This window comes from Haliaeetus leucocephalus, unplaced genomic scaffold, assembly GCF_000737465.1.
Source record: "Haliaeetus leucocephalus isolate CR32 unplaced genomic scaffold, Haliaeetus_leucocephalus-4.0 Scaffold159, whole genome shotgun sequence".
In the NCBI taxonomy this organism is placed as follows: Eukaryota; Metazoa; Chordata; class Aves; order Accipitriformes; family Accipitridae; genus Haliaeetus; species Haliaeetus leucocephalus.
Window position 1 is genome coordinate 621,238 of NW_010972595.1, and position 17,314 is coordinate 638,551.

At 41.7% G+C, this 17,314-nt stretch overlaps 1 protein-coding gene across 1 annotated transcript in view; it reads right to left on the minus strand.

Moving 5' to 3' along the window:
- PDE1C (phosphodiesterase 1C, calmodulin-dependent 70kDa) overlaps positions 1-7,787 on the minus strand; it is a 320,002-nt gene extending 312,215 nt beyond the window's left edge. Inside the window, exon 1 of the mRNA XM_010562366.1 lies at positions 7,703-7,787. Coding sequence (XP_010560668.1) covers positions 7,703-7,787 — 85 coding nt within the window. The remainder of the gene's footprint in view (positions 1-7,702) is intronic.
- Between the last annotated feature and the right edge of the window lie 9,527 nt (positions 7,788-17,314).

Sequence of the window (17,314 nt, forward strand, 5' to 3'; positions counted from 1 at the left end):
CTTTGGTAAGGTTTCATGTGCACATCCAAGAGCAGAATAATGGCCTGAATGAAAATCTTCTTTTAGGTTTTCTTAAGAGTATCTGCCCAGTATGTGTAAAGTATTCATCTTTATCTCTAGGGATCATAAAAAAAAACCCGAACGCAAACTCAGTATTCTAAGCAGAGGAACATTTTGCTGTAAGTAGTTTCAGAGAAAGTTAACATATTTATAAAATTTACTTAAGCCTATTTCCAAAGTGGTTTACTAACTTGCTCTACTTGAACTAGCAATACAAAAAAAAAACCTGGAAATTTTCTGTATGTACTTAGCTGTGTGGTGGGACTAGAGAAGAAAGCTTAGTTTTCAGTTGACGTGATTCAAACTAAATCACACTGGCATTCATGAAGTACAAAATAAAAGAGGGACAAGGATAAAGCATAAAGAGGAAAACACTAGTACAAATTTTGGGGGCTAGATCCATTACAGCAGTTCAAGACCCAGAATCTAAATCAACAGAAGTAAGATGTAGCATCATGCAGCAGGAGCAGCAGCAAGAGACTAAGCACCATGCGCTGCCATTTAATGGAGAGAGATGATGTTTGCAGTCTTCCTAAGGGAAGTTTTCAGGGGGCTGATTGCAGCTGCTATGACAACAAGGGGGAGGATGTGATGTCACACAATGACCGGAGCGACTGCTGTCACATTGTCCCAGAGCACGGCTCAACTCGCCAGCTGGGAAGCCAGTAGAGACCTCATTAAGTGCATCTGTTCAGTAATTACTACAACTTTCCCTGCACCATGCTTCCAACTTTGCACAGCCGTAGAGCGAGGCTATTGATGTAATCATGAGGGTTAAGTTCCCAGGCCTGAAAATTTTGAGCCTGTAGCTATTAGAAATCTGGGATTGAGTTTCAGCAGGATCATTAGATACAAGCTCTGTCACCAGACACGGAGAAGCGGGGAGCAAAATCATATCAGCATAATCTTGATGAAGTCTTAGCAGCAAGCCGTGGAAAAGCTGTGTGATTTGCCTTCTTTGTATATAGGGCAGCTCCTTCTCGAACCTATAGCAGCGTTCGCTTTAACAGGAAAAGACTGTCCAGGACAGATCCTTTCCTCATTTAAATCATTGCAGTTCTCCCAACTGCAGTGGAGTGATGCAGATTTACTGCTGGCCAGGATCCTGCCTCTTGACTTGATTTGCACTAGTACACAGATCAGTGCAGGATATGTCCAGGAGCCATTTGCTTTCTTACGCAAGCAGAGCTACAGAACTTGGAAAAATGAGCTTGCATTTACACTACATCAGGAAAATAGACCAATTAGTACAGCACAAGGGTTTAAAATAGAAGATCTGCAGCAGAAATGCAAATCCCCAAAGGCAATTAGGTTTGAAAGCTCCTAGACTCTGGTCGTCACAGCAGCAGTATGAGGAGGAGGATGCAGACCTCTAGCTGTTGACATGGCAGAGGGAGCCAGCTGGGGCTGTGAATGAGGCAAGGCTGCTCCCAATCAGAGCCTGCCTGCTCAGGAACAGGCCTGGCTGGCTGCCTGCCTAAAACTGAACTCAAAAGGCACAGAAGAGTTCATGCCTGTTTATTTCTTTTGAACTTTGGGTGTTCTAGAAAATCTGAAATGTGTAATTAATCTTGCTGCATCAGTTCAGAACGCATTGGGAGCAGGAGCAGTTGGCCAAAGACCAGAGAGAAAACAAAAGCAGGGGCAACGCTATTTCTCACCACAGTAAAATGGGGCCCCTCCTGGTAGGAGGCAACGAGCATTTGTTGTCTCAACAAGAGGAGTGACTGCGCTTCCTTCTGTCACAGAAGATGAGCAGGGGGACGAACAGCACGGTGGGTCTGGGATCTGGCACAAAGGGAACAAGTGTCCCCATCTCCAGCCAGGTGTCTCCACCTTCTGCCCTAATTGCACCTTGTGTTGGGGGCTATGTTGCCCCACAAGCTGAGTTTTCATAGCTACTTTCAATTAGTGAATCTTATTCCCAACACATTGAGGAGTTTAGACCATTTGGTGACATTAGTCCTGAAGCTAGACTTAGAGGTGACCAAGCACCAAGACCTGGACATATGTAACTCGCCAACCTTAAAAAAAACAACAACAAAAAAACCTCCCAAAACTCAGGTGAAGTAATTAAAGGAACGCTTCCTGACAGTGATTACAACAGTTTTGTCCATTAACATGTCTCCTCACCCAGGGCTCTGGAGGTTATTTTCCCACGTACAGCACTCAGCTGCAGAGAACGGGGATGCCCATTCACTCACATCCAAAACATGCTGCAAAGGTTTTACTGTTCACAGCTTCCCTGAGAAATAAAATCAAGAGGAGGAAGGAAAACAGCACTTTTGATGTGACCCTGCCAGAGGGATCTGCAATCTGAATCTGATCCTTTGCGAGCTGCTGCTGAACCTGGTGTGCAACCCTGCATGGTAACCTCTCACTCAAAACAACTCTGACAGAGAAGGGGACAGCCCCAAACACTCACTGTGTTTCTGGATGCCAAGATACAAGCAGCAGAACACAGCTGTGAACAGCAGGTAGCAGTGATAAGGTAGACCATCCACAGAGGCGAGCGGGCAGAGCTCCATGAAAACACTGCCAGGCTTTTTGCCACACAAGAACTACCACTGCAGTCTTTTCAAAATCGTTTACTTATCTTACAGCAGTCCACCCCTGCAACATCAAAGATGTCAGTGCAATATCGAGACCCTGTAGATGCCACAGAAATCACCATCACCACCCCTTTATAGAAGCAGCTGCAGGTTAAGTACCAACAGCAGGAATTCCTATTGCCCATCACTGTGGCAGAGACCATCCACCCCATACCAAGGGCCAGCAGGGTATCTCACCCATATGCATGCCAACTATGCAGACTCCTTTCAGGTGTATTTTCAGGCAGAGCAGAGACCAGACTGGTCTGAAGCTAAAACACAACTTTGTAATGGAGGGAGCAGAAAAAACTCCCATAACTTTAGAGCTTTATTTCACAATCTATTTGCTGACAGCTTTCTTTAGGTGAATTTGTTGGGTGTAGGACTATGTTGGAAGAGATTTTAATTCTTTATAGTCTATTATAACTACATCAGACTTCCTTAAATTACATTAAAAAATCTCACGTCCTGTTGCAAGCTTAGTATTTATATTATATTAATAAACTTAGATTTCAGATTACAGTGTTCCACTGTTTACAGAGAAGTCATCAGTGCTTCCTAACAGCTCTTATTGAGAAAACATCTTTTCAGTAAGGTCTATCAGGAGAGGGGGGGGGGGGGAAAAAAAAAAGTTTGGGGGGTTTCTTTGTTGTTTTTTAAATCTTTTGTATTATGTCATAACAAAGAAAATTATTTCAGGTACAAAGACAAGGAGAGGCTATAATCCAAAGCAGGAGTGGTGGCTATGCATTCCCCTTCACCTTTTTGCCAGGGACACTGTTCGTGTGCAGGCAGAGATAACTCCCCCCCTCCCTGAAAGCGGAGTGGCCCCACAGACAGACATTTCTCCCAGACCTCCTTTGAAGGAAGGCTACGAGTGACGCACATGCAGAATTAGCAAGAGATTTGTCAGCACCTTATAATTACAGTGTGCTTTCAGTCAGAATGACATTTTTTATTACAGGCAACTAAGGGCAGAACTAAAGGAAATCTCCATGAAAATGGACTGTGTATGGGTCTATGGGTGTCTTCTGCTGAAACCTGCCTCTCTTGTAGCTTGCAAAGCTGTTGTCGCCCTCAGTTGAATGATGAACTCCAATAAGGGTGGAAATCAATACACAAGAACAAAACAGTTAATTGCTACAATGTACACAGTTCTCTGCCCAAAATACAGTACAAAAATTGAAATTGCTCTTATTTCTCTGGTTTCTTCCTAGAATAATTTAAAAAACCCATTCCTGTCTATTCCACTCCTAACGGACAACCTTTCAAGAGAGAATTACAGAAAATCCACAGCAACGTTTTCTTTAAAAGCTAAGCATGCGACACAGAGCCAAAAGTATTTTTCCTTATCCTAACAAAGCTGAGTTCAATATTCAGTTTGCTTCCAATCTTCCCCGCTCCAACTCAGACCAACACAGCACGTGCATGTCCTCAAGCAATGTTTTCTTTGACCAAAACACAGAAGGCATTTCTGAAGTGATCTGTCAGAGCGACCAGCAAGAACTACTTTGGCTGTTCTACCTGTGACGTTGAAAGGGATGTTGAAATGGGCTTCAAGTAGTGAACTGCAACATGAGAAACTCCAGCAACATTAAGAAAACCACATTTTAAAATAATTATTTCAAAATAGGGCCCAAAAGCACCACTGAGCAAAACTCAGATCTTCTGTAATAATTGGAGGGAGAGCTTTTGCATGCAAAATGGGGACAGTGTCCTCCTAAAGAAACTTTCCTGCATGACTTAGAAACAACTGCTGTGAGCTAGACTAGGTGTTTCAGTACCACATCCCTCCTCTCCAGTAACACCTGAGTTACAGCAGCACTCGCCGTCACTTCATTTCATTCTAATCTATAAAAATAAATTTATTAGATACGTTGGACGGGACAAAACAGTGTTGCCAGGTGCTTCTGGATATGAAAAGCAGAGAGTGGGAGCTTTAATGAAGTTAGCTCTTAGTCATAGGAGGGTGATAAACGCAGAAAGAAAATATCCTCTTGTTAATGTTTGTGTTTACCATTTTCCCAGATTTAAAGACAGTAGATGTTTCTCTGTCTTGCACCTTTAGTCAGTCAATTACAGCAGCAAAGTCAGTAAGTAACACACTGGCATTCTGATTTAGTAGCCTTTCTTTTGCACAGGAGTGATGAGACAAGGTGCAGGACAAAAAAAAAGTAGGCCTTAACTCTTAATTTCTTTTCCTTTAAACTCAGCTGCCATTCTGTTATGCTCTACTTTTAGTGGAGGAACATGTAGCCAAAGTTAAACAAGAGCTCAAATACAGTAACTTGTGTACACAAAACTTCACGGCCTCTGAAATTTGCTGACATAGACCATGGCAAATAAAGATCCTGAAGCCTTCATCAGAGATACATTGAACTTTCTAGAGCAAAGCAAATTGCGTGATTCCTGTCTTCAGCGGTCCCACTAAATGGCTCACACTGTGGCTCCACTGTAGTCCCTTTACATCATGCTACCAGTGCAAAATGTCCATAAAAGCAGAATATCCAAAACCATACGGAAATCCTCAGTGGGCATAGAGCAACACACTTCAGTCCTCCTCAGGGTCTCTGTCAAAAGGGTGGTATCTGGAGGAAAGGGATTTGCAACTACCTTGTTTCTTCGTACAGAGGAAAGCTATCGAGTATTGGCATACATTTGCCTTTCTGGTATGGCACATCCCTTTCTTTCACAGGGATCTCTGAAGTTCTTGGGAAATGCGGAGTTCCCACAGCTCTCCTGTCCCACCACCAGTGCTGTTAAGGAACCAAAGTGAAAATTAGAGCATCTGAGAAGCTGCTCTAGCTTGCACTGCTGTGTGAACAGATGCTCACCATCTCTAGAGACACGAGGCTATCTAACTGCAAGCCATTGGCACTAGCCTTCTTCCATGCCCATGTACTTTGATGTTTGATGTCAGGCCCAGGTCTTTCATTAAAATTTTCATTAAGGCTCATTGTAAGCAATCATTTTTCAAAACACTGTGAAAATCATCCTTTCTTAGCAGTTAGTATAAAGATGAATCAATGCAAAATATTTTCTTTTGCCCCCAAATGGAAACTCATTTCTGTCAACCTGGTATTACTCTGTTCCTCAAGAGTAGCAGCCTTCTCTCACAGCTGACACTTCAACAGCAGACGCAGGAGCTCAGCATTTCCCAAGAATTTCTTAAAAATTTGCATAACTAGATACCTACACAGAAGTCTCATCTGTTGGAAAAAAGAAGTTTAAGCCCATCCTTGACACACTAATGTTGCTGTGGGATCTTTTGGATATATACATTTTCTTCAGTATAAAGATTAACAGATACATGAATCATTCAGATCTGTCTACCACACAGTGCTGGTAATACTAGATATGTTTACAAAGTTTTCATGGTTATGTGAGTCAACCCAATGCACACTTGCCCAGATATAAAAATAAATGTTATATAATGCACAGATCAGAGAATCAATATGCTGGTTGTGCGCACCAAATAGAAGAAAATAGCACAGGAACTCCTATGCAACAACTGTCCTAAGAAGCAGAAAACCCTGCAATTCTAATCTTGAGTCATTTGATCCAAAATTCGGTGTAGTAGTTTTGTGAGCACGAGTAGCAATAAAGACACCAGAGCAACAAATACAGCAAACATGTTGGTTTGTTCATGAACCAAAAAAATTATTAGGCACAGTCATAAATGTTCAGCGTCTTCAGATAATGTGCCTAGGCTCAAAAAGGAAATGTTTCTCTCCCAGACTGACACAAACTGATGAAATAACACTATTAGTAATGATGCTGAGAGGGGGAGAGTTCAAAATAGAGCATGTTGCAACTTAACCTGTGGAGGGACTACCACCTTCCCATTAGAGAAAGAAATTTGCAAAGTGACATTTGCCTGGCAGTTTCACCTTTAAAATGCTATGTGCACTTTAACAAATGACTACATGAAGATATTTTAATGGAACGTACATTTCTATCTCCAATTTTTTCCAGCAACTTTAATGTTTGCACAATGTTAATAAATGCAAAACAAGTTTTCCATAAAGCAGAGGAATAAACAGGTACCTCCTTCTACACCAATATAAAGCTTGTATTCATCATTATTAGATGAAATTGTGACCCACTAACACTAGTACAAATCATGCAAAGCTTTCCTGATTTCACAGCTGCAAGGAAGTAGAATCTCTGTCATCTTGGGAATTGGAATCCATTGATTATTACAAGTAAGTTATCCAAATCTTTTAACCTGGATTTCATCTAAAAATTAAAATGGGATGCAAGCATTCTTTGTTTCTAAGATCTATAGGGATTTATATAATATAGCCTAGTGAGATACAGTTTTAGCAGAGCAGCCTGCTTAGGGAATCCTCAGGTTTTAACTTTTGCCCAGCAAGTCTCTTGGAAAAACAAGTAGACACCTGTCGCTTTGAGAAGCCTCACTTTTCCCTAGGACAGTGAACACAAACAATAAAGTGCACTCTTCAAACACCTACAACAACCAGTCCTAAAATTCCTAATGTCTCCTCGCATCTTTCCCTGCCCCAGCAATTTTGCTTTTTGTGTTTGAGAGGCAACAAGAACTGTTATATACATCTTCATGCAAACTGAGAAATGGCAAAAGGTTGCAGAATTTGGAAACACTGGCTAAGTGAACAAAGAAATATTGGAAACAAAGCCAAGGCTCCCAAGGGTTATGGTCTGGGCTCATCAGAAGGAAACGCAGCTAGCAAGTTGGAAACCTGCAATCCTGAAGCCCAGGCTTTCCTGAGCTAAGGTTCCAAAACAAAAGTTCCGCAAAGGTCTCAGTGAAGTCGAGCCAAAACCCAGGGAAAGGATTTAGAGCGGCTGTGTATCAAAGGCAGGTTTCTTGGGCAGAAGAAAATACAGAAGCAGAATGGAAAACCAACCCAGACAAAAGTTGCAGGGCATCTACACATTTTAAAGGCATATATTGACAAAAGGCAGTTGTCAGCAGCTGTCTTTTACCTGTACTTGCTGGAGCCGCAAAGAAAGAGAGGAAAGGAGAAGAGAGACAATGAAGGAAAGAAGAGGAATTAAATCAGGCTCACCAATTGTAAAGCTATAGCCATCGATGCTGAAAGTAGCACTCCGGCATTTTTTAAATCCTTCCTTTCTGCTGCTTGGCTCTGTCATGATCCTGCCAGCTTGTACTTTCAGCAGCAGCCTTTCTCTCCCCCCGTGGAAGCAGAGCGCTCAAGCTCGCTCTTAGCTGCCCTTGAATATCTGCCTGTGACAGCACGCACACCCAACCTCGCACATCTCCCAGCGCGGGGAGCCGAATCCGAGAGGCATGCACCCAGCAGCTTTCTCCTCCCCCCAACACTTGCTGGCATGTTACCGACGTGCCTACTCAGAGTTTAACAACGGGTTAGAGGCTCCAGTATCGAAACCGGCAGTCAATTAGTGCAAGACTACCAAGTCAATAAACCAGCTGTATCTGTCAAATCCCTGTGTAGGAGTCAGTACACAATTAAAAAAAGATGAAAGGTTAGATTTTGCTGTGATCTACCCACTGACGCTCCTTGTATTCCCTGCTATGTTGCAGCCCCTGCTTCTGTGGCTCCCCTTCCTCATGGGGATTTCTGACTTCCAGCAAATTGTGCTCATATTTCAGCCCTTCAAATACAAGCAGCATGTTTTAATCATTCGAGAGACAATGAATCAGCTCCAAGATTACAGTACACAATCCATCATCTACTACTTGCACTAACAGCGAGTCTCCAGAAACACAACCGGCAGCAGAATGCAAATTATCAGTAAGTAAGAATGCAAGTGACTGTGGGAAAACAACAAAAGTAATTTAGCAGTAATGATGGTAAACTGAGCAAAATGTACACAATCATATACACACAAAAGTCTTCCAAGTTCTTCCTCCTCCTGGTGGTTCATCACATGGTTTGTAAACTCCTCTCTAAAGTTTTTTTACCCAATGATGTTTAAAAATGTGATTCAGAGTGCTTGCAGCAATCCACTGAAAAAGGTGGGCAAATCATCCCTATCCTATGAACAGATAAAATTTAGAGTCAAGGCTGGCAAAGTTTTCACAGAAGGCTAGCAACAAGCCAAGGTTTTCTAAATAGGTATCCAAGAAAACACTGTCAATATCTTACAGATCCCAGTTGACATAAATCTGTGCAATCCTTTTCTTTTTCCTGTATTGTGTGTTAATATAGAAACATGCTACTAAAGTGCTCCAATTTTTCACGTTCCCAAGCACAAAAGTAAATGCCAGGTAAGTTCATCAGGTTTTGCATTGTTCTGGGTGGAAAACACATGGAAACACTGAGTTTCAGGAAGACTGCCATCAAAATAATAGCTCAGACACAGTTGGCTAAAAGCTTGCCCAACACACACCAAAAGGTTTACAAAATATCAGCAAACCTGGTCTGTGTTATGATATAAACCTCAACCCTACCTTGGTTTCTCAACAAAAGCTTAAGTCAGATAGAAATGTTGCACTTTTTAAATCCTCTCTCTTCAAAGGATGGAAGAGAATCACTACTGAACTCCAGTAGTTAATTTAAATTCCACTTAGTTCTAGCCCAGTGAAGAGCCTCAACCAAACAGACTTTTTTTGTTAACAGTTTTTTAATTATTTGGTTGCTCAATAATACAAGGCAAGTCCATTAAGAAAAAAGCTCAGTAGTGAGGTTGTGAATTTTTTTTTTTTTTTTACAGGAAGGAGAACCTGGTCTTCCAGGTTTCTTGGCCGTTAAAGACTGAAGTGTGAAATAATAACTACTTAGATACAACATTTCCATCACTTGCACCTGCAATTATTTTTGACCTCAGAAGGGTAGGCACAGCTCAGGAATTTAAAAGAGTTGCTGCTATAAAGGCAGCCACTGCAATGAAGAATTCTCAAGCAGTTTATTAGACTCCATCATGTAGCTGCCCCTCCTAACCAATGTAGGAAAACAGTCTCAGTATAAAGTGTTTCTAAGGAATCATTTTCTCTGTCAGTGGTTATATAGGTCACAATAAGCACTGATGCTCTGCCTAAGAAAGCAAAAGCATAGAGAATTACTCACGCTATATCTAGAAAGCACAAAGTTAAATGTTATCTAAAGGAAAGGTAAATATTGGAACTGTCAGGGTTTGGGGGGTTTATTTATTTATTTGATGACACCATTTTTTTCCTTAGGCCATAAAGCATTGATTCATGAAGAGAAATTGTGGGAAGATACCAGTGAGGATCATGAAGTTTTAGTCAAGTTTCTTAGTTCCAGGAGAAACTTTCTTCCAAAAAAACCCAGGCAGACAGAGTCTTGCTTGCTTCCTGGCTTAGGCTTACTCATGTAGGAAGCAGGAGAGTTCTATTAGCACTTCTCTTCTCAGGTGAATATCCAGATCACCAAGCTACTGCCACGTTGCTCATTTCTATCTCCTTCATTGGAGCTTCGGCCACTTTTTGCAGATTGCCAGAGAGAAAATGACCCAGTCATTCAGCAGCTGTGCATACCTGAGTTACCTTGCAATGATACCTTGTTCAAGCCCCAACTAATACTACTTCAAATAATTGTAATAATTTGATAAGCTCATTCAGGTCAAAATGAAGAATTCCCCCAGAAAGAGTAAAGACAGTCAGTCAGCAGGGCAAAGTGATCAAATAAGGCCAGAAGCCAAATCTCCCGCATCCCTGGAGAGGGCCCTAAACTGGCTGTTTGTAGCAGGATGCAAACTTCAAAACTGCAGAGGTGTTCACCTCAGGGTGAAAAGGGAAAGATTTTGACCTGCAAGTTTTTCAAGAAGGAAACAGTCTCTTCCCAGCTCTAGTAAAAATTTAATCCAGCTGCTCAAAGAATTACCAAATCATATGAGTAACTTGATACCTGGTCCTATCTGATTCTTTGCATTTTGCTGTTCAGCTCTTGGCTAGATTTTAGGTCTGCCATTTACACTCTGCTTTCCCAAACAATCCCTACAGATTCAGCTCAGGGTACAGTACATTTTCTACCTTCCACTGCCAGGCAGTACCAATATAGATCGTTAGGCAGTTCTTGTGGCTGCAGTTCAGTGCCATGTAGACCAATCCATGTATGTAATTTGTAAACCACCTGGGGATCCTTTGAGATGAAAAGCACAGTGTGAATTGAAAATATTTATTATTATTGCTGTAAACAGATCAGGGTAGCCATGGTAACATTTAATTTGTCAACACATAAAACACAGTTACTTTAAGATTTTCCCTTTACTTTTCAATGTGTAGAAGTTTGCATATTTTCAGGAAGTCTATTTTAACCAAAGACTATATCAAATTAAACCAAATACCCAGTCTGCCATCCTCCAACATACATGCTAGAGGAAGTTGTGAAAAAACAGCCACCTATAACAGATATGCAACACCATCTTCCTATCCCTAGGCAAATTATTTATGTAAATTTGTGTTGGCAAGACTGAAAGATTTTTAACTGCATTTTACACCCAAATACTTTCCCAAGCACAAACTTTGAAAAACCAATTGCATGGAGAAATACTTCTATGTATCAGCTCAAAGGCATGGCTTGTTATTTCAGTCCTATATCCTCTGGCTCTTGTAGTGTGAGAACAGGAAGATAAAAGCATTAAGTAAAATCCTAGCCCCACAGAAGTCAAGGACAAAAGTCCCACTCACTTCAGCAGGGCTGGAGTTCTAGCTGTCTGGTTTTCCATACTTGTACTCCTGTTGACTCGGTTCCTAACACAGTCAAATTTCGCAGGAGCAGTGATGAATTTAGACCTCAGGCATCCATATGCTTTTGTAGTACCTGTCACTGAAGTTAGCATAATTAGGATCTCTAAATTTTTATCTTTTCAGAAATGTCTCAGGTATCCTAAATCAACTGACAACTTGACTTTGAATATTAAGAAGAAAAAAAAAAAAAAAAAATTCATCCTTACTGGGTCAGACCAAAGGTCCATTGAACCCAGTGTCCTATATCTAGCTCTGTATCATATCTCCATCATTGCCCAAAAATAGATGCTAAAAAAATGATAAAGATGCTAAAAATGATCAAGAACAAGGCAGGCTGTGGTGATATTAGATATCCAGCCACCACCAGCTCGGGTACCTCCTGAGCCAGCTGTGTTTTCTGTATGTTCATAAACAGTCTAAAGTCTTCTGTTCAATCAGCCTAAACCTTCAGCACCCTCAGCACCCTTTGGCAGGGAGGTACACAGCTTAACCAAACACTGCATGAAGACTTCTTGCTTTTGTCTGTTTTGAACCACTCTCCTTCTCGCTACATGGTTGCTCTTTAGCCTAATACCTACTTTGATAACAATAGGGATTCTGAAGCCTTCTGGCTACGAATCCAAAGGTAAGGAGAGGTTTCAGGGGTGGCAGAGGGGTCCCCAGCACACAGGATTTCTAGCGGTAAGGAACCCCTGAGACTGTGGGTTCTGATGAGAGTGGACCACAGAAGCACCAGGCAGGTCCTGCCATGAAAACATTGTTTGGAACACCTTATTTCCACAAACTTCAGCTGAATCAATTTTGCAAGCAGATATTTTTCAGAGCAGTTTTCGAGGACTCTCTCATCACTGGTGTCGGTGTCACCTGAAAACATTTAACATCCCAAAGAAGAGCTCAGCACTTTTCAGAACTGGGCATGATGCATCAAGAATTGGTAAATCTCTTAAGAAAATGTCTTCCAGCTTCAGAGAAGAAATTAAACTGAAATCCCCCAAGGTACTTGGTATATTTCTCACAAGCAACAATGCAGTTATGTACTGCAGGTTGTTTTTGGAGAGATGGCATTCTTCCCTGAAAGCTCTTTGTTTTACTGTTTCCTAGAAGTACTCCATCTGCATATTATGATGATTTTATCAGACATTGTCACTGTCAGGAATATCCATTACATTTAAGTTCTTTTAAGGCATGACAGCCAGAAGGCAATATGGCTTTCTAATGCTCGGCTGTTCTTATGCTTTCTGCTTGCTTCAAGCTTTACCATTTTCTCCCTTACCAAATGCTGACAAAAGGAACGGTCTCCAGTGTGCTGGAGTATTGTCTTCATTTATGCTATTTTATGCTTCCCAGCATAGACTCATTTTGTGTTATTTAAAGTGACTTCACACCATGGGTGAAAATCCAAATGCATCCAATAAATTCTGGGCACAGGAAAAGAAAAAAAAAACCTGTAATATTATTTTGAGTTTGGACTTCATCTTAACTATTCCAAGCAGCTCTGCAACGCAGAGGAAATGCATTGTTTTCTTTAGAAACACAGGAGGAATCTGTACCATCTAATTTTAGGCACCTAGCTTAGGTGCCTAAATGAGGAACCCTGAGGCTCCCTCCCCCTCCAGTGAGCAGACAACCCCAAAGGTGAGTCAGAGCTCCTAAAATTCAAATCATCACTCTCTGGAGGAGCAGCTCTTCTCTCCTTGGAGGACCAAGGGAACCTGAGGCATCTAAACTCTGGAAGAGGTAGCTTAGTGAGGAGACTAAAGTTGAGCAGCAGGGTCCTTGGCAATAGCTTACACTTTCTCCAGATTGCCTGCAGACAGTAACATGGTAAATCGTGATCCTCTTCCAACTAGGCGCAATCTGCTAACAACAGCGAGGTCCATCTTTTGTGATGTGTCCAGGAAAAATGCAATGTTAACAAACTACTGTATCATATAGCTTTCCAGTGCAACTTGTAATCAGGCAAAAGTAAGTGGTGAAGGACCATCTGGTCTGGACATTTGCAAAGTTTAATGATGGGAAAGAGGCTGAAGCAGGAAAAGAGAATGTGAAGACTTTGAAAGATCCCTGTAAATACACCTACCACCATGTATTTCCCTCAGACACTAACTTGTAGTCCCTAGCACCATGAAACCCAAAAGCATCCCTGCCTCTGGGTGTCATTCCACTTTTTAAATGAGATTTTTCTCCTTGTTTGTTTGTTTGGGTTTTTTTTAACAAATAATAGAATTCCAACAGCAAAACATTTTTAATGCTGTAATTTCACTCTTGTCTAAACAGTGCTGATGATCAACTTTCATTTGTCTTTATCTTTTAATTTGATTTTTTGGTCTCATTCTGCACACTACTGAAGCATGATTCTCCAGTGTAATGCGATTCTCCATATTACAGCAGCCATTCTTGAAAGCAATTCAACCAAAATCAAAACCAATAAAAATTGTACCATTACACAACACAATAAAGCTTGGGGTAACAGTGTTAAAAACAGATTGCAAAAGAATTAACACTACATGATTTTGCCATATACATGTGATGATGACAGACTGCTGTTTCCAACAGCATTCCTGGGACTATCCCACAATTAAAGCAATGCTGAAAGATTTTCCTTTCCATCTTGTCAGAGAGAGATTTCTGATCCTCATGGTACTTGCACCATAATTTACTTTGTTGGTGGATTTGCTGTCATTCCTTCCAACTAACCCTCTTGAAAAGTCACCACATAGGGGAACAGCAGCAACCAGTTAGTGCATGCATCCAGATCATTGCATCCCATTTGATTCCCTGGCAGGCATCACGCTCCCTGATGATTTGGGCTGTGGCCAGTCAAATCATGAAAGCCATTATTTTGCTTCCCAAGTCAGTCATTATACCACTAGTGGGTTTTCCCCTCCTTGGATTTCTCTCTTGTGTTCTCCCTCTTCTGCAAAGTTAGTTTTAAAGATATTACGTTGTGCTAAAGGAATCCACAGACATGCTTTATCATTGATGTGACAATCTTGAGGGCATGCTACAATAGACAGAGCAAGGAAGTAGATCTTTTGATGGTGCAAACCAGTGCAATTTTGCCAGATTCAGCAAAGCTGCCCTAGCTCTTAAGATCAAGATCTGCTCCTTCCCCTCCAACCTGGAGGGGTAACTGAGCTGCATTGCTTGAACAGCTTATCAGTGGGTGTCCTGGATGCCAGCCTCCTCATATCTGTATTTGGCTTTTAACGTACTGTTGTTCCACATGGTAAGAGTAGATGAACTACATACCCTCCCAAAGCAGCCAAGAGCATTGCTTTTCCCTATTTTTATGTACGTTGTGTATATACTTGCTTTTACCTATATTGCATATGTTACTTCTGGCTAGATTTTACACTTTATCCTTTCCAGACCACAATATGAATTACAGTGTTTGAGTTATCATGAGAGCTGCATTCTTCAAATTACCTAAAAAAATTAAAAAGCACCCAGGTAAAAATGACACCCTAATATCCTACATGTGCTCCAAACCACTCCCTCACTGAGCCAGCTGCTCCCTCTTCAATTGCACCAACACAACTAACTAAAACAGGCAACAACTCCAACGTCCCTTAGCAGGTATCCAAAAACAGACTGCCTGCTCCAGCCACACAGTTCCTAGACCCAAGCTTTTTTGGCCAGACCAAGGCATCCTTGATGCTAAATGAATGCAGCCTCTATCCTATTTGCAGAACTGGCTTTTTTCCTTGTTGATACAGACACACTTGAAGAAATGGAAATTAAATCTCAAAAGGGTGGTTCGAAACATACACACAACACACACCCCCACACACCACACGAGCACACACACAAACACCTTTTTATACCACATGCAATACGTCAGTGATTGTTCCGTGCCATCTCTTGAGAGAAGGGCAGCGCAAAGCTGCCTTGTCCCCAGACGAATTAAATCAGCAAATACTGCTCTGAAAGGGAAGGAAGGAGGAGAAGGGGTTTCCACACTATCTGCTTCAGGCAGTAAGTGCCAAATTTAAGTGCACAATCTCTCTGAGTTCCTTGTACAGTTAACAGCAGGATGGATGCTGTGCCACAGGGAATAAGCAACAGGTACCAGACCTACCATCACTATGTATGTAGCAGATTTACTTATATTCCAAAACTAACCAGTTCTATTGCTCTGATCAAACTGCTGGATCATTAAAACCGAGGTTCCCATAATGAATACTTCAATCATCAGCATACTTAAGCTAGTGAAGAGGAGAAGCTTCCTTTGAACCACATCAGTGTAAGCTAATATTTTATTATTAACCAAAAGTACAGATACAAGCAGCATATTTTTCATGGTTAGAATTCCATTGTTGTCTAAGTCTATAATGCTTAGGAAATTTCCATATACCTTACTGCTTTAATCTGATTTTTTAAAAATTATATGGAAAGTGAGTGTACTGAGAATTGCCAGCTAGAATTTTTAAATATATAAAGTCATATCTATCTAAAAAGCCCGAAGCAGCAAAACTAGTTCACATATGTCATATACTATTTTAAGTATAAGAGACCCAACACATAGTATCATTCCATTTGGCCACCATCCGCCCTTTACTTCCTACTAACTTACTCTGGGCTAAATCTCTGTGCTGCAACTGGCAGCTTTCATCCCAAGACCTTGAGCTGTTAGCAAACTACCTTTGCAGGAAGTGGGAAACCTAGAAAGCAATTAATTTCATTTAAATTCCAGCCACTTAAAAAGCAGGCCTTCAGCCTAAGCTAATCAGGCAGACAGACACCCTCTGTAATCAAGGAGGAGGCATAGGTACCTCCAGAGATGGGGTCATCCTACACTGAGTTTTACTTTGAATACAGAAAGAGCCTCGCTGACTAGCTTGTGTGTCTGCCTAAAAACTGGGTCTGTGGCCATGGAGGAGCTGAATACTGCCCTGAATCATTAAGTACCAGGAGAGATCAGAGTAATTTATTCACTTGCAGTTTGGAAATAGTAAGCACCACTCTGCTGGCTCCTTCAGGATAACCGTCCCAGTGACCAGCTAGGAGTTTGGGGTGGTCTGTGCCCACATGGCAAGGGCTCTCCCTCAGTAGCTTGCCCGTCCAAAGTCTGGCAATGTCAAGTCAAGTGGACAGCTGCCCCCATAAACCTATTTCCTATGGGCGTCTTGTTCCCAACCCACTCAGAAGGGCCAAGAGCAGGACAAGTATTGCCTGAAAACCACCTAAACCACCAAATACTTTCAGCCATGCAAACTGTTCTCTGAGTTAGGGCATATCAATGATAGAAAAACTAGAAGAGGTTCCCAGTTGTTGACAGTACCATACAGGTACCGAGGTGTGGCTGAACAGAACCGCTACCCATGAGATTATCACTACAACACTCTTCACAGAAGCATTTACCCACATGCAGCCAAGCCATCAGATAACCTGCACACACACCTCACCCCAATAACCTGAACGACTTCAGGAGAGACAAGAGGAATCAGACTAGTGGATGGACAAAGAAATAAACACCTCGGGCTGCTGAGGGAGCTGTGCGTCAGGAGCACTGCTTCTTCATTGTACCTACACACACAGAAACACGTGGTGGTATTACTAGAGCTTGGGGTAGGGGGGCGAGGAAGTAGGTGGATTTAAAAAAAAAAAATCCATTTGGTTTCATTATGCGCATGAACATAACAAGGCGTTCTGGCTCCTTCACGCAACCCCATCACAGTTCATTCTTTAATAAAATGGTGCTTTACCACTTTTCTGCCCACAGGATCAATTTCAGTGCTAAGAGTACCCAGACCACAGAATTGCACAGTAATATGAGAACTGGTAAGGATCATCAGATCCGCAACCTCACAATCATAGGCAGGAAAAATAAAGACATTTAATTCATGAGACTTCTGCCTCTCTAACTCTGCACACCCCAGGTCACTAGACAATCTCACACCCCAAGTGAAGCTACAGGCCTTCAATGTGCAATGTGACAGAGAAGAACAGTGACAGGGATCAAGGGCAGGACACCCAAGGCAGC